Source organism: Desarmillaria tabescens, assembly GCF_030435595.1.
Source record: "Desarmillaria tabescens strain CCBAS 213 chromosome Unknown EV420scaffold_36, whole genome shotgun sequence".
Taxonomy (NCBI): Eukaryota; Fungi; Basidiomycota; class Agaricomycetes; order Agaricales; family Physalacriaceae; genus Desarmillaria; species Desarmillaria tabescens.
The window spans coordinates 362,972-377,218 of record NW_026848335.1 but is presented as its reverse complement, the minus strand read 5'-3'; the positions used below and the strand labels follow the sequence as shown (position 1 = coordinate 377,218).

General features: G+C 48.6%; 6 protein-coding genes across 6 annotated transcripts; 4 read left to right on the top strand and 2 right to left on the bottom strand.

Annotated features, from left to right (window-relative positions):
• Positions 1-160: 160 nt before the first annotated feature.
• EV420DRAFT_1274792 (Peroxin-3) lies at positions 161-1,990 on the bottom strand (the record flags this gene model as incomplete). The annotated part of the gene is made up of 5 exons (XM_060467862.1): positions 161-241; positions 293-722; positions 852-935; positions 1,015-1,791; positions 1,845-1,990. 5 exons carry the CDS (start codon positions 1,988-1,990, stop codon positions 161-163), a joined length of 1,518 nt encoding a protein of 505 aa, XP_060327288.1.
• An 88-nt stretch (positions 1,991-2,078) lies between these two features.
• EV420DRAFT_1274771 (uncharacterized protein) lies at positions 2,079-2,595 on the top strand (the record flags this gene model as incomplete). The annotated part of the gene is made up of 3 exons (XM_060467860.1): positions 2,079-2,256; positions 2,307-2,413; positions 2,470-2,595. The coding sequence occupies 3 exons, from the start codon at positions 2,079-2,081 to the stop codon at positions 2,593-2,595; spliced, it is 411 nt and encodes a 136-aa protein (XP_060327287.1).
• An 889-nt stretch (positions 2,596-3,484) lies between these two features.
• Positions 3,485-4,457, top strand: EV420DRAFT_753634 (uncharacterized protein). The gene is made up of 2 exons (XM_060483354.1): positions 3,485-4,044; positions 4,099-4,457. Exons 1-2 carry the CDS (start codon positions 3,710-3,712, stop codon positions 4,406-4,408), a joined length of 645 nt encoding a protein of 214 aa, XP_060327286.1. The 5' UTR covers positions 3,485-3,709; the 3' UTR covers positions 4,409-4,457.
• A 574-nt stretch (positions 4,458-5,031) lies between these two features.
• On the bottom strand, positions 5,032-8,231 carry EV420DRAFT_753695 (uncharacterized protein). The gene is made up of 17 exons (XM_060483355.1): positions 7,875-8,231; positions 7,760-7,827; positions 7,598-7,706; positions 7,097-7,545; positions 6,990-7,046; positions 6,856-6,928; positions 6,699-6,807; positions 6,555-6,639; positions 6,461-6,506; positions 6,354-6,414; positions 6,284-6,304; positions 6,196-6,234; positions 6,012-6,142; positions 5,717-5,959; positions 5,604-5,663; positions 5,243-5,547; positions 5,032-5,190 (listed from the first exon to the last, which is right to left on the bottom strand). Exons 1-17 carry the CDS (start codon positions 7,933-7,935, stop codon positions 5,146-5,148), a joined length of 1,962 nt encoding a protein of 653 aa, XP_060327285.1. The 5' UTR covers positions 7,936-8,231; the 3' UTR covers positions 5,032-5,145.
• A 341-nt stretch (positions 8,232-8,572) lies between these two features.
• On the top strand, positions 8,573-11,828 carry EV420DRAFT_753485 (uncharacterized protein). Its single transcript, XM_060483352.1, has 5 exons — positions 8,573-8,690; positions 8,741-9,255; positions 9,307-10,255; positions 10,306-10,888; positions 10,942-11,828. Exons 2-5 carry the CDS (start codon positions 8,743-8,745, stop codon positions 11,606-11,608), a joined length of 2,712 nt encoding a protein of 903 aa, XP_060327284.1. The 5' UTR covers positions 8,573-8,690; positions 8,741-8,742; the 3' UTR covers positions 11,609-11,828.
• A 170-nt stretch (positions 11,829-11,998) lies between these two features.
• Positions 11,999-14,119, top strand: EV420DRAFT_753577 (FAD dependent oxidoreductase). Its single transcript, XM_060483353.1, has 7 exons — positions 11,999-12,535; positions 12,589-12,603; positions 12,656-12,957; positions 13,013-13,573; positions 13,628-13,666; positions 13,712-13,809; positions 13,869-14,119. The coding sequence occupies exons 1-7, from the start codon at positions 12,229-12,231 to the stop codon at positions 13,966-13,968; spliced, it is 1,422 nt and encodes a 473-aa protein (XP_060327283.1). The 5' UTR covers positions 11,999-12,228; the 3' UTR covers positions 13,969-14,119.
• The last annotated feature ends 128 nt before the right edge of the window (positions 14,120-14,247 follow it).

Below are 14,247 nucleotides of genomic sequence, written 5' to 3'. Positions count from 1 at the left end.
GTAACTAACAACTTCTGCGTTCTTCCTCTCAACTATTACCCCAACTCAATATCCAGATCCATATGTCGGACTATGCGCTGAAGCAACAAGGCTTAAAGCTTGAAGAGCGGACCCGTACACACGAAATCATGACGGAGACGTCAACGTAAATTACACAATGTTATCTCCACTTCACATCATCTTCAAATCTGGCAAATACGATCGCCTCCAATGCCCCCACTTCCCGCGTCGAAAGTATATTCTGAGCAAATTGTCAAAATGGATCCCAGTCAATGTGAAAGAACGAACTGACATCAACTAGAACACATGGCAACCCTTTTAACGCGTCCTGACTCCAATGTTGCAGCGCAGGAAGCAAACCTGCTAGCCTCATCCGCGGTTCGTCTGCCATCTCCTCGACGTTCGAAGAAGGAAAGACGCTTCTCTCCATATCCGCAAACAGGATCGCCACCGCTGTATCTAAGGCACGATCTAGGACGAGACCAAAATCCACTGATTGCACAATCCCGTGGAGCTCTTCAAGTAAAGGTGCAAGAGATTCATCTTCGGGTGGTAGCAATGAAAGTTGTGATAGGTTGGGTGCCGCCGATGCGGAGGTAGTCCATGCATGCGAAGAAATGTCACTGATGGATGGTGATGGTGGTGTCGAAGGACCAAACCCGCCTTGTGCAAGGACGTGGGCAGTCAGTTCCGGTGTAGATGGGAGAAGAGCGTGTAGGAAGCTAGTGCAAACAACAGCAGTTAGAACTCGTGATCATGGAGATGGCAACTGCTTCAAAGTATGAAAATGCCTTCGGCAAAGACACGAGCCATCCAAAGGCATTGTGTATGGACAGAAAACAGACACCTACTCAGCGCTGAGGTCAATCCGCCGCCGTACGTCGAGAATGAGTCGATGAAGGTCCGTGAGCGTCAGTCGTGTCTTGAGGGATACCCTGTCAATAATCGTGAGCATGATAAATAAACAAGCAAGGATGGCAGGAAAAAGATAAAAAGTTCCAGCGGACTACTCACCCCTCAAAAACGTCCTCCACGCTCGACCTAACCCTTTCGCCTACATCCTTCCAACCGACGTGAAGCAGCCACCAGCTCATCGTCAGAAATCTGGCTTCTGTGTCCTCGGTTGGTCCTTCCGGGAGGTCGCTAAACAGTACAGACAAATTCCCAGACATAAGCTCCTCCATCTGCTCCCCCGCGTTCCCAAAAAGTAAACCAGTTATTGATAGCTGCTCTTCGATGCTCTCAGCTAAACGTTCTTCCCGCGCTGCGGCGAGCACAGAGGACAGATACCTTGCGCGTCCGAGAAGAGCAAGTTGTTGGGAGGTGAGCAGAGAGAGAAGGGTGGTGGTGTAAATAAGGGTGAGGGTGCGGGTGAGGCTGAGTATTTTCACAGCGTTCCATAGCGAGGCTTTGGTTTTGGATGAGGAGAAAGATGTCGACGAGGCGGTAGAGTCAGGTAGACTCACCTCTGAAGGCGATATCGAAGACACAGAGGCCGACATAGACATATCTGATTCAGGCTGGAAGCTCATTTCACTACTGCTCCCCAGTGAGACGACCGACGCCGCCTCCGACACTACACTCATGCTCGACGACATACTCCTTGAGCTGCCATTTTCATCCTCCACATTGAGCGATAATGATGCAGACTTAGCCTTGCCAAAATTCTGCAGTTCTTGGATGAGCGCCTCGACGTCCATGCCCTCCAGGATCTGCTCAGAAAGCGTCGGTATCAGTGCCAGTACTGCATACGAGATGTCCTCGTGTGTTTGTCGAAATCTTCGCTTCAAGCTGCATCAACACGATGAGCACAATACAAACAATCTGGTAAACCACGTACTCACCTATCCCTCGCTCGTCTATCTCTTTCCAGCGCATCCCGCGTCTCCTCCAGCCTATCACGGATGTATCGCTGGACAGCATACGCGCTACCTAACGCGATAGCCGTGTTCTTGAAAGTGGGCAAGTACCGTCGGGCAACGTCCAGCATTGGTAGTGGTATGGAGAAAGGCAAGCGTAATGCTTGGGTCCAGGTTGCCAAGTTGACCGTGATTTCGTGGTTCCCGTACCCGGCCATTATGTCATGTCCACGTGGCGGAAACTACGAACTCCGACCACCAATCCGACTTCACCCAAATACTATCATCATCAAACAATGGTATGCCTTCGTTCTCGTCGTCGCCTGGACACATACTGATACTTTGCAGGGTGGAGGCGGACGATATCCCTATCCCAAATATGTTTGGTCACCAGCTGGTGAGCAGCTTCCTACTTCCGTAATATCATGGTTGCTGACCAGCTTGAAGGCGGTTGGTGGGTTCAACCATCCAACTGGAAAGCAAACACAGCTGTCGTCGCCACTGGAATTTTTGCGATCGCTTACCTCGTTGGATCATTGAGTGCCGCAAGAGAGGTGCATTTCCTGAACCCTTCGTCCATTTATAGAGTGCTGACGACCAAGTTTGACAGCAACGCCCTATAGCGCCGAAAAAGTGGATCCCGTCGATGCTCTGGGCGAAACAGTTCCAGGAGGCGGAGAAGGTGCGCTTCATAAAAATTTCCCTCTCCAAAGCTCATCCTTTTCAGGAATCATAGTAGAGGACTCGGTCTACAATGCGAATAATTTCACTTTTGAAAAACGCTACTGGAAGCCTTTTCGGCCGTCGCCGCAATATCATTATGAAAGAAGTCGCAAATTGAATTGACAGCGTACCTTTGCATCTGTGCATGTCTGTACCTACGCCCTCTCTGTGTTCGATTGGGCTTTCTTCGTCACGCTTCTGACGTTCCAGTGTGGACTTGCATCTGTCTTCGATCACCATGCTAAGCTTTACATTGACGTGGAAACTTGTCGTCCTAGTCCCGGGCATTAATACTTCGCTCCTTTAAGACAATTCGCTCCTGCTAACATCTTCAGTGTAGGTGTATACTTAGCTACCTATAGTATTTTGCAAGGAGCAGCGCCTGCTGCTACGCAACCTACTTCAGTCCCATGACTCCGGTGTGTATCGATATATCTACAGTCCTGCGAGTCGCAAGTATACTAGCAAGAGGCAGGCCGCTATCTAGTATTTTGCTCCGATACTCTGCAAAAACACCTTCGAAAGCTCAGCCAGCTGTCGTTGCCTACTCCCATGCCAACGCTCGGGTGCTTGTGCTGTTGCGACATTCAGAGGGAATATGACACAACATATAGCTGCGCGAAGGGAATTCCATATCTTTCTTCTTTTGTCCCCTTAACCATCGTGATTATTTTCCAGCTATAAAATGATCTGTAGGGAGAGATTAGCCCATGTTCATGGAGGATGGAGGAGATTTTGATATTCAGCTTTAATGGAAGGACTTCGGTGGGTAACAAGTGGGTATTGCATGGGGAATTAGGCCTGTGGAGCGTCTTGGACAGACACTACTGAGAAAAGTATCGCGTACAAGGAATGCTGATAGATCAGTATTGGAAGAAGGATCAAAGCCTGGTGACTAGCAGGTATTACTTTTCATCTGGAGCATGGTTATAGCTTTCAGTCAGCTTCATGTAACGACTCGTCGAGTCCAATATATGAGCGCCTGTAAGTAAACCGCCCTCGCCGAAGTCGCCGAGGTCCTCTTCGCCAAGGTCACAAATCTCGTGATTGTGACAGCCTCTGCTTTTCCTCCTTTTCCTTCCTTTTCTCTCTCAACAACGACTACACCCAAACTCAATATTCAGATCATGTCAGAGTATATGCTGAAGCAGGCATGGCTAAAGGAGCACAGGAACCAGGTTTATCATATCTTTCTCGTACACTGCAAATATCTCATACCTTTCAGGTCTGTGACCAGTGTCGGGACTCGAGGACCGCGTGTCTACCGCAGAAAACATCGGTCACTTGTCTGTCTTGCAAGAATAAAAAGGAAGAATGTTCAAGAAATCGCAGTTTCAAACGCTTTAGAGATGAACTGCGCAGTCAGCGTAAGCCATCGACCCCGCCGCCACGACTACCTGGCCAGGGAACTTCAAAGACACGGGGCCCTGGCCCCAGCACAAATTCCTATGGGCCTCCGAAGGTGAGTCTGTTTCTGCTGCTCTTATTCCTGAATGAATGCCTATCACTAGCAAAGTAACAAGAAAGTTCCTCCTCAACATCCAGTACCAACGGCACAAAGCACTGCCAGCTTCGTCCACCATCTGTCGCAGGATGCTACAGTATCGCGTGCATCTGTAAAGTCACCCTCTTCCCCTCCAGTTTCACCCCTTCGCTTCGAAGAACATCCTGAAAATGCCGGAACATTTACACATGACTCCACGGACACGTATTCATCGCAACCTCAGACTCAACAGGATTTGAGACCCCATCCCAATATTCATCAAACATGTGCCCCTGTCGACGTTGCAGCCTTAAAATTCGAGAACGCTGAACTGCGCGCGTAACTACTCGATAAAGATGGTATAATCGATAAATTTTGCAGTACTCCTCCCTTTATTGATCATCCTCTGTCACGTCCTTATTATCAATCTTTTAGAGAAGCAAGAAATCTCGGATATCGAATTGCGGAACATCAAGAGGACCCGGCTGCATGAGTACCTCCATATCGGAGCAAACAGGCACCGTCTTCAGACTGCACTCTCACGTTGGAATGCTCGCAAAATTTCTGATTCTGACTTCAGAACCCACATGGAAGAGCATCTCGGAGTTCTCGACGACCTTGCAAGCCGGCATATCGAGGATTTCCCTACTGACTACGAAGACGGTGTTCAGCTCATGGCTAATTACGATACCTCAGCTTCCCTCTGTGAAGACGAAGAGGACAAATTGGAGACAGGACTTCCATCGAGAAAACGTGGACGTAAATGACTTTCTTTTGCTCGTGCTGTTGATCCCTTTCGCATATACCTCGGCTTTCACTTTCGGGTTCATCCTATTTGTGACTACTCAATAAACAACCTCTCCTACAAACTGCTCGAACTATGTTGTATATCGCTCAGTTAAAAGACGTAAATGTAACAACGCCTCGCAGAATAGATTCATATCAATCAGTAGAAAGGTATTACACAGATAAAAATCAATACAAGATTCGGAACACTTGACTTGAACATTCTTTCGATCTTTTCGTCTCGCCATCACTGTAGTCCAGTAATGCCGAACGTACAACGAAAATATTTTCCTGTTAAGAACTGAATACCGGGAACTCGCTGATCCTCAGCTTGGTCGACTATTCAATAATCAGCATGTTGCCCGACAGAACACAAGATATAAGACCCCACCCCGTAAGGATTAAGCACAATAGTCTCGACACTCCCAATACACCTTGGTTTCGTCGGAGGGACACTAACGAACGTATCGCCTGCGAGTCCCCAGTTAATAGAGCACGCCGACACGGTGATGGAACCAGGCGGCAATCCCTCATCAAAGATTGGTGAAGGGAGAACACCATTGGCTGGAGGAGCATAAACGTATTTGGCTGTAGACGGGTCGATGGCATAGGCCCAAGCTGAAGTAGCATCCAACTCATAGTCGGCGGCGCGGGGCTCGACAGCGTTTGCCTTGATAACCGTTTTGTTGAAATTTACTATTTACACCGATGTTAGTAGGTTGGGAGGGTAGGGAAAGAAAAAAATGGCTTACTGTCGAGCGCATAGTGAAGTGGACCTCGGTGAAGAGCGACAGCACCGTGAAGACGACTTTCTATAGGGAAGTTCGATGGGACGGTTTTAGTGCTACGTCATAAGAGAACTTACCAGTGGTTATCTCGGCGGGGAGATTCAATACGAATTTCGTCGTCCCAGAAGGGATGTTGATTGCGAATAAACCATTACTAGGAGACACTGGTTTGGTCGAGCCCCCATTTGTTGCAATCGTTCCACCAACGACCCAGCTCGGTATCCGCACGTAGAACGTGAATCGCCTGGATGCGGTGACAGTATAGGATAATGTATCGCCGAATGGGTATAAAGTATCGACGGTAACAGTCACTACGTTGTCTACGAGGCAATTAACTATGGTGTAAGCCAGGGGAACACCGAGGTAACTCACTTCCGGTTAGGGTCGTGGACGTCTTCAGTGGACCAAGATAAGCCTGGACGAGGGAAGATTGATCTGCAGTAGTCAGGAAGGAATTAGTTATGAATTTCGGATAGCCTTGAGGGTGGTTGACGGTGCAGCATCTGTAATGGCTGTAAGTGCTAGAATTTCATTTTTTGAAAAACGAAAAGCTAACGGGTAGTAAGGTTCCAGTCCGAAGACGTTCGAATAACCACTTCAGTTTTCGTCAATATCGAAACAGAGAGGAAGAGTTTGCCACGTACGAATTTACAGCAAATGGATCTCTGGAGTTATATAAGTCATAGACCCGACACCAAAGAAAACGAAACCGACGGAGTCATGTTCTTCGATGCAATTTGATTCTGCTGCTGGTCGTACTGTCTGGCCCACATGTCTAGAGTCAAGTTAGCATAAATTTGGACCCATCGCTGTTCGCTTGCCTCCCGTTAGCGTTCCGGGTAGCGCGTTATAAGTGATCCTTTCGACCTAAATTCAAAGTTATAGATTTGAACGAAGAGAAAAGAGCATTCGAACCCTATCCAAAAACTTTGTATCCCCAATCATTTGGTACAAATACGAGCCGCTGAACATGGTCTCCACGACGGCGCATAATTCCGTTCTAAAGAATTGGCAAACCAACGGTGAGTGTAACGTATATATACGGATAAAAAGGCTTACCCCCGTGTGGCTTCCATCCCAGCAAGGTATTCATCTGCTCCATAGATCCCAGAGGGTCGCCCGTGGTATTGGAATAAAAGGTCCCAGCCAGAGGACGCAAGGTTCAAGTCTATAATGCGTTAATGCCAACAAAGAGACCAGAAAAGGACGAAGATACCGGACTGATTATGAGAGAAGCGATATGTAGCAGGAAGTGCTTTCATACCCTCCGCCATGTTCACGCCGTGCCACTGCATTGCGAAGAAAATTCATCAAGAAAACCAGGATACTACTATGTTGCGTACAACTCACGCTCAGAACATATCCGGTAGGATTCTCCAGATTCTCCACAGGTCCATGTGGAAAGTTCTATAATTTAGAAATAAACATCGGAGCCGACCTTGTCATATGATACTAACCTCTGCTTTAAATACCTCCTCCCAGGGCACGCCGCTCCACTTCAGCTGAAGCATAGTGTCCAAAAGAAGGTCCTCGTTCCCATTGGGGTGATACTCGTACAGCCATTGGAGGGTCATTACGAAATCTTCCCACCTTGTATTCGTCCAGATTTCCAAGCCCTCTCCTTTTCTAATCATTTCGTTCGCGAGAGGGACGAACTCGTGCATGGCGGAAACAACGCGGTCCGTAAGAGATGAGTTGTATTCAACCATTTGAATCGCTCCGAAGAAGAACGGGTATCGACCCCAGAGGTACCTGGTGCGATTGTTACCCGCCTCGGGTCCGAGCCATCCGGCAGTCTCTTGATGAGTGAGAACATAGTCGAGGAATTGGTAAGTCTGGGCTTGTATCTCGGAGTTTGAGGTGAGGACACCGTGAGGTACCATCCCGTTAAACCAGTAACTTCCGGCTAAAGAAACAAGGCTGAGTTGGAAGCGACTGTGCGAAGAAAGAAAGATTACCTTCTTCAAGGCTGGAATAGGCAGAGGAACCGCCGATCCAGTCACTATTCTTGACATAGTTGTAAAAGTCATGTAGATGACCGGCCATCCCGTTGGTCTGGACGTCGAGCTAACTCGCCGAATTTAGAAATGCTTCGATAGCATCAGGTTCAAATGGTTTACTTGATCACTCAGCCAGCCAAGAGGCCGTACCTCACCAAGCGGCAGAGTAAGATATTTTTTCGGAGAGACTAAAATTATGAGGCAAATGTCTGTGCGTAGAGCAAATGGCACGTACGCTGTGCAACCGCCCCATTGAAGGCGCTAAAAGTAGCGCCTAAGATTAGAAGCAAACGCATTGTCGGAGAAGAAAACGCGCCAGACGCAGGGCTTCAAGCTTCAAGAGACAGTGCTCTATGTATACTGAGGAACAAGCACTTTATCAAAGCAGATAGAAGACCAGAGCCGTGTGCAGTCGAAGAGCTGACAGCATGGTCAAGAGACAAAAGTAGGGATCATCCTCGGCTCGAATACATGGTGGCAGTTGAGGAAGGAATCTACCGGAGAGCCGCCAAGCCAGGAACCTTTCGCTAGTGAATGTAGGCCTCTCAGCCAAGTTCCCAACTTAAGTATGAGTGCAAGGGTCAAAACGAACATCGTAAGCCAAACCGGCCCGGCCGGCAAATCGGACTCTAAAGCGCCGCCCCGCGAGTCGTTGAACTTGCTTCATCTCCACTTCTATGTAGTGTGTCATCAAAGACTTTACTTTCAGATTCTCTCTCTCAAAAATGCTACTTCCGAAAGGACAGCTTATTTCACGACTCATTCTCAGACAGTAACAGGTGTTCTGGTCAGTCTGCCAGTTCCATGCAGCAGAAGTCCTATAATCAGTTTGTTTAGGTACCATGATACCGGCAAAATTCTCGGAACAGATCATGCGGTATCGTTCCAGTACTCAGCGGATCGGCGGCCCACAAGTCAAAGATTGTACCGCATCATTATCTTCGAACGAACACATGTACGATGAACCATTGCTCCCCGGCCTGAGAATTTCGAAGGGATATATGTCTGCACGAATCTCGTTTCCTGTCAAGGCTTCCAGCTAGGCTCCCAGGTAAGCATTCTGCTATGAACCTATCCTTATCTCAATCAACGTCAGGATAGCAATGATGCCAATAATGATTGCGACACTACTGGCTCTGTTATGTTTCTGTCCTATGACCGTCCTCTCTGCAGACACCCTAGGCATCAAAGATGGATTCACGACATTCAATACTGGGACATTCACCATGAAGCTCATCAAGGACTCCCAGACCTTATACTCTTTGATGCCCACAGGATCGAGCTTCGACTTCATGCCCTCCGATTATATGGCACAGCGCGCCGACAACGGACAGAACCATGTTGGCGACATAAATATACGCGCTCGGCGAAGCGGCACATCCGCATGGACTACCATCAGTTCTGTGGTCAAACGAAGCCCGGTAACAGCGCTGAGTGTTTCGGGAACGACTATAGCTGCAGCAAATCTTGCCCCCACCCTCAATTCGACGCTTCTCGGTGTGACGCGTAGCTGGTCTGTCGAAGATGGGATTTTGCAACTGCGATTCAATATTTCGAACCCGCAGAGCCAGGCAGTCGAGATAGGTGCCTTGGGTGCGCCTCTGGAGTTCAACAGTGTATGTTATTGCACAATCTCCTTTCTTATGTACTCACAAAATACACTTTAGATATTTACTGGTCGTACCGTGGACGCAACCAACAACAATTGCAGCCTCATAGATCCATACATCGGTCAGGATGCAGGCTTCGTTCAAGTTACTCCCCTTCTAGGAACACTCCGACCTCTCGTTCTCATTCCAGCTGCCTCATCACCCTTTGAAGGCTGGCACTTCCTTCCCGAGGTTTACAGCGACTCGAGTTACGATTATCAGTCGCAGACTTTTGAAGGATTCTACGAATGGCAGTTCCATACATTAGCCTTCGCGCAGAACGAGTGGGCCTCCGTCACTCCCTGGAATTCCCCGACGTCGTTCACGCTTCAACCTGGACAATCACGCACGTACGGTCTCAAATTCCTCCTCGCAGACTCCATCCGCGGTATTGAAAACACTCTCATCAGTGCCGGTCACCCTGTTGCAGCTGGTATTCCAGGGTACATTCTACCGACTGACCAGACCGGAAAATTATTCCTTAACTATCGTTCAGCAGTGACATCCATCTCTGTCACTCCTTCCGGGGCTCTATCTTGGACGTCTAATTCAGAGGCGAAGACAAGCGGATGGGTCGGTTACAACATTACTCCGCGTTCATGGGGTCGCTCCAGATTGTCCATCACGTATGCAGACAGCACTCTACAGACGATCAATTACTATGTCACCCACGACGCCGTCCAGGTACTGAGTGACCTCGGAAATTTCCTTACTACCAATCAGTGGTTCAATGACACTAGTGATCCATTTGGACGCGCACCGTCAGTTATCAGCTATGATCGAGAGGTGAATGCGATCGTGAAGGATGACCCGCGGGCATGGATCCCAGGCCTTAGCGATGAGGCTGGTGCTGGCTCATGGCTTGCGGCAGCGATGAAGCAATATCTCCAACCAAATGCTGCTGAAGTAGCCAAGATGGAGCAGTTCATGAATAAGGTGGTTAAGGGATTATTGCAGAATTCGGATGGTTAGTTTATGGTCGTTGTCTCCTACTGCGGAATCTGACATGTTTTGTAGGCACTGTCAAAAAGTCGGTCTATTACTATCAGCCGGCGTTGGTGCCGAGTTACAATTACCCAACAACCATCAACTGGGGCAACTGGTGGTCATGGAATAGAGCGGCGTCTTATGACACCAGTCGAGGTTACGACTATGTCCATGTCATTGCTGCTCATTGGGCTATGTACCGCGTTGCGAGGAATTATCCCGCCCTTGTCTCTTTGCAGAATTCAACTTGGTATCTTGACCAGGCGCTAGCTGTGGTTACAAAGCTTACAGATGGAACTGTTGGCTACTGGGAAGATGGTCTGATGGGCGAAACGGTGCTGAGTCTCTTGTTGGACGATCTTACCAGGGAGGGAAGGACGTCGGACGCGTCACTTTTGAAGAGTAGGATGCAGACGAGGTATAACGTCTGGTCGAGGCAGAGTTTCCCGTTCGGCTCAGAGATGGCTTGGGACTCGACCGGACAAGAGGGTGTTTATCTGTGGAGCAAGTATTTTGGCGGAACGACTCTGGCGACAAAAACACTCAACTCGATTCTTGCATATCAACCACTCATTCCTCACTGGGGATATAATGGCAATGCGCGACGATACTGGTATGTGTTTTGCCCATATCATATCGTCCGTTGGGAACTAAAGTGTTTTGTAGGGACAATATATATGGAGGAAAGCTTCAGCGCATCGAGCGACAAATCCATCACTACGGCTCTGGTCTAAACGCACTCCCATTGATTTCTGAGTTCACCACATCCCCGACAGACTTCTTCCTCCTTCGACTCGGTTACGCCGGTCTCTCTGGCCCAATGTCAAATATCGACCAAGGCGGATTCGCATCGGCGTCATTCCACTCATGGGCCGACACCCTCAAATGGGACGGGTACTCTGGCGACTACGGTCCAAACTTCTCCGGTCATTCAATGGGTATCGGGATGTACCTCATCGAGCATCCCGATTTCGGCTGGCAGGCGTTCGGCGGGACCGTGACGTCGTCCTCTTCCTCGTCTGTGCAGGTGCAAGTGAAGGATACTGGCAGGAGGAAAGTATTCATTGCGCCGATTGCTGCGATGTTAAAACTGGATGCTGGGGCGTTCACTGGGGTGACGTATGATCCGGCGGCGCATACGGTTGTGATTACTATCGCTAATGCGGTTGGATCGGGAGCTGCAGCGCCGCATGGAAGATTGGTGGTGAGCCAGACTGTTAGTGGTCAGGGTGGTGTTGGGGTGTTGGTTCCCACAAAGAGTCTGAGCGTGGATGCGGGGGCCTATACTATTCCGTTCAGTGGTAGTAGTGCGACGGTGACTTTGTCACCCTGAGAGCGTGTACGATTTGCATGTGGTCATTGAGTTGAATATCATTCCTGGGTGCATGAAATGGTATCCTCTTGGCCTTGATACGTAGGCTTGGTAGGACTTGGTATCGCAGGCTGGTCACCTTCCCTTCCTTAGTAACGCGATCACGAAGGGAACCAAACATGACCACATGTCTCTCTTGGACGCGAACATCAACAGCTATGTATAGACTTATATAATGCCTCTTCTTCTCTTTCTCCTTTGCTTTGACGAGGCTTGTAGGTCGGATCACTTTTGCCCCGAGGACTAATCAGTTGCTCGTCATCCTTTTAGGAATTTAATGCTCCAAGGCTAGCCAAGCCTTCGTCGACTTTTTCAAACTACCACCGGTGCGGTGTACTCTTTCTCATTGCCGGTTGTCACATGATGGATCCGTGGTATTCTGCGTGGCACCTATATTTCCTCTAGCTTTGATTGGGCCTAACACTATTTTGTTATCTTCTGAGATGTTTTGAAATTGTTTTCTGCCACAAGAACTTTTTCCCGCCGGCCTGGAGATAAACTTCTTCTGATAGACTCTCAATCGCGGCTGCTGATCCGGTTCTCTATAAGAGCTTGACAGATATGCTGGCACTGTGTTGGTGATGTTTTCTCGCAATCTTGTCCTTCAGATCGCCTTTACGTTCTCTACCATTCTTTATGCTTTGGCCGATGATCCTCCGGCTGGGATCCACGCACTTCCTGCGCCAAACATGACTTCCTCGTTCTGGCTCAACAGTCCTGCTAATCCCAATCCTCTCCGTAACGCGGGTAGCGACGGTCCACTTGCCTCCGGCGCTGACGTCTGTATCATTGGCTCTGGTTTGACCGGTATCAGCGCGGCGTATCATTTATCTCAGTCAGATATCGCTTCCCATCTCAAGGTCATCGTGTTAGAAGCCAGAGAGTTTTGTGAGTTGTTTGGAATACCCTATTTTAGTGCGTGCTGACTTTGATGCACATAGGCTCAGGCGCTACTGGTTGGTCCAGTGACTGGATTTTTATTGTTTTGTGCTCATCGTCTCTCCTCAGGACGTAATGGTGGCTTTCTCTCTGCAGCCTCGTGCACGTCTTATGTCGAGCTGCAAGAGGAGTATGGCACGGACGAGGCGCTGCGTGGATTGTTGTTGGAACACCACAGCTACAATTTCACCATCGGCATGCTAGAAAAGCACAACCTTCTCAAAGAGGCCAGCATTTTGTTTGGCGACAGTATTCATTTATTCCAGGCGGAAGACGAATACATATCTAACAAGGCTGACTGCGATGCTGCTGAGGCTGAGGGAATAGATATGACCGGGATCAATTGGTGGACTGCGGACTATATATCGGAGGCGCGATTGCCCTGCTCTGGTTATCGTCCTCATGACTTAATTATCTTTTCTACAGAGGTTCAACACATCTTCGTATGGTGCCTATACCAATCCATTTGCGGCTATATGGCCTCAGAAGATTGCGACCCAGATGTACATTCTGGCGGAACGAAATTTTGACCTTTCTCTTCACACTCACACGCCTGTCCTTTCTATCAACGACACCAGTCGCAACTCCTGGTCACTGATTACGCCTCGCGGATCTGTCGAATGCAAATATGTCATTCATGCTACCAATGGATATGCGGCCAGCCTCATTCCGCACATGTGGGGATATGGAGGCATAATGCCAGAACGTGGACAGATGATCGCTATTCGTGCAGGTGTAGACCTCAAAGAGCTGAGCACAAATGGATGGTCGACTGATACAGGATATTGGATTTCACAGCTGGACGGCGAAGAGCTTCCTATCGTACTATTTGGTGCTGACAGCAGTGCTTTCAATGACACAGGACACGTCCATAACTATACCGATGATTCGGCAGTGGTTCAGAGCACCCTTGAACTGGAGGTCGCTTATCTTCCACAACTTCAACCTAAACTGTACATTAAGAGAACCCCAGCCGAGTACTCATGGGTACGTCTTACTTGATCATAAAAACGCATTTCAGTTATCATTTCTTCCATATAGACAGGTATCATGGGCTACACAGCCACTGGTGATCCCTTCGTAAGTCTTCTTAGATACACTTTTCTCGCATTAACAGTTGAAAAGGTCGGGCCTGTCGTTGAAAAATCTAATAACGTCAATTACGACAACCAGTATATATCAGCTGGTTATAATGGCTATGGAATGCCACGCACTGTCGCATGGTATGACTCTTCCTTTGCTTGAGCGCCTTTACTTATGTCGTTGCGTTCATCTCCTCCAGTGCTGAAGCTGTTGTTCAAATGATCATAGCGAATATTACGGGCACAGAATGGATCCAGCCTGACTGGTTTCCGAGCAGGTATTTGACATGGAATAAGTAGACTGCACAATTCCGTTTTGTGCTACTGAGTCTTCGGCCCGGTTGATCACAAGTCACTAATGACGTCTTTGTGCTGCTCACCGACAATATACTTACTTAGTACTCATACACTTGAGCTTTTCCACTCGTTGCAGTCATGCCCTCACGTTATATTCGACACGATAATGAAGTGCCAGCGCCGAGTGATTTATCTCACATACACGAAGAGATCCGCTCGGCTCTCGAACGCGGTGTAGCCAAGATTGAAGGAATGGGTAACCCCAAGCCACATCATACCAGC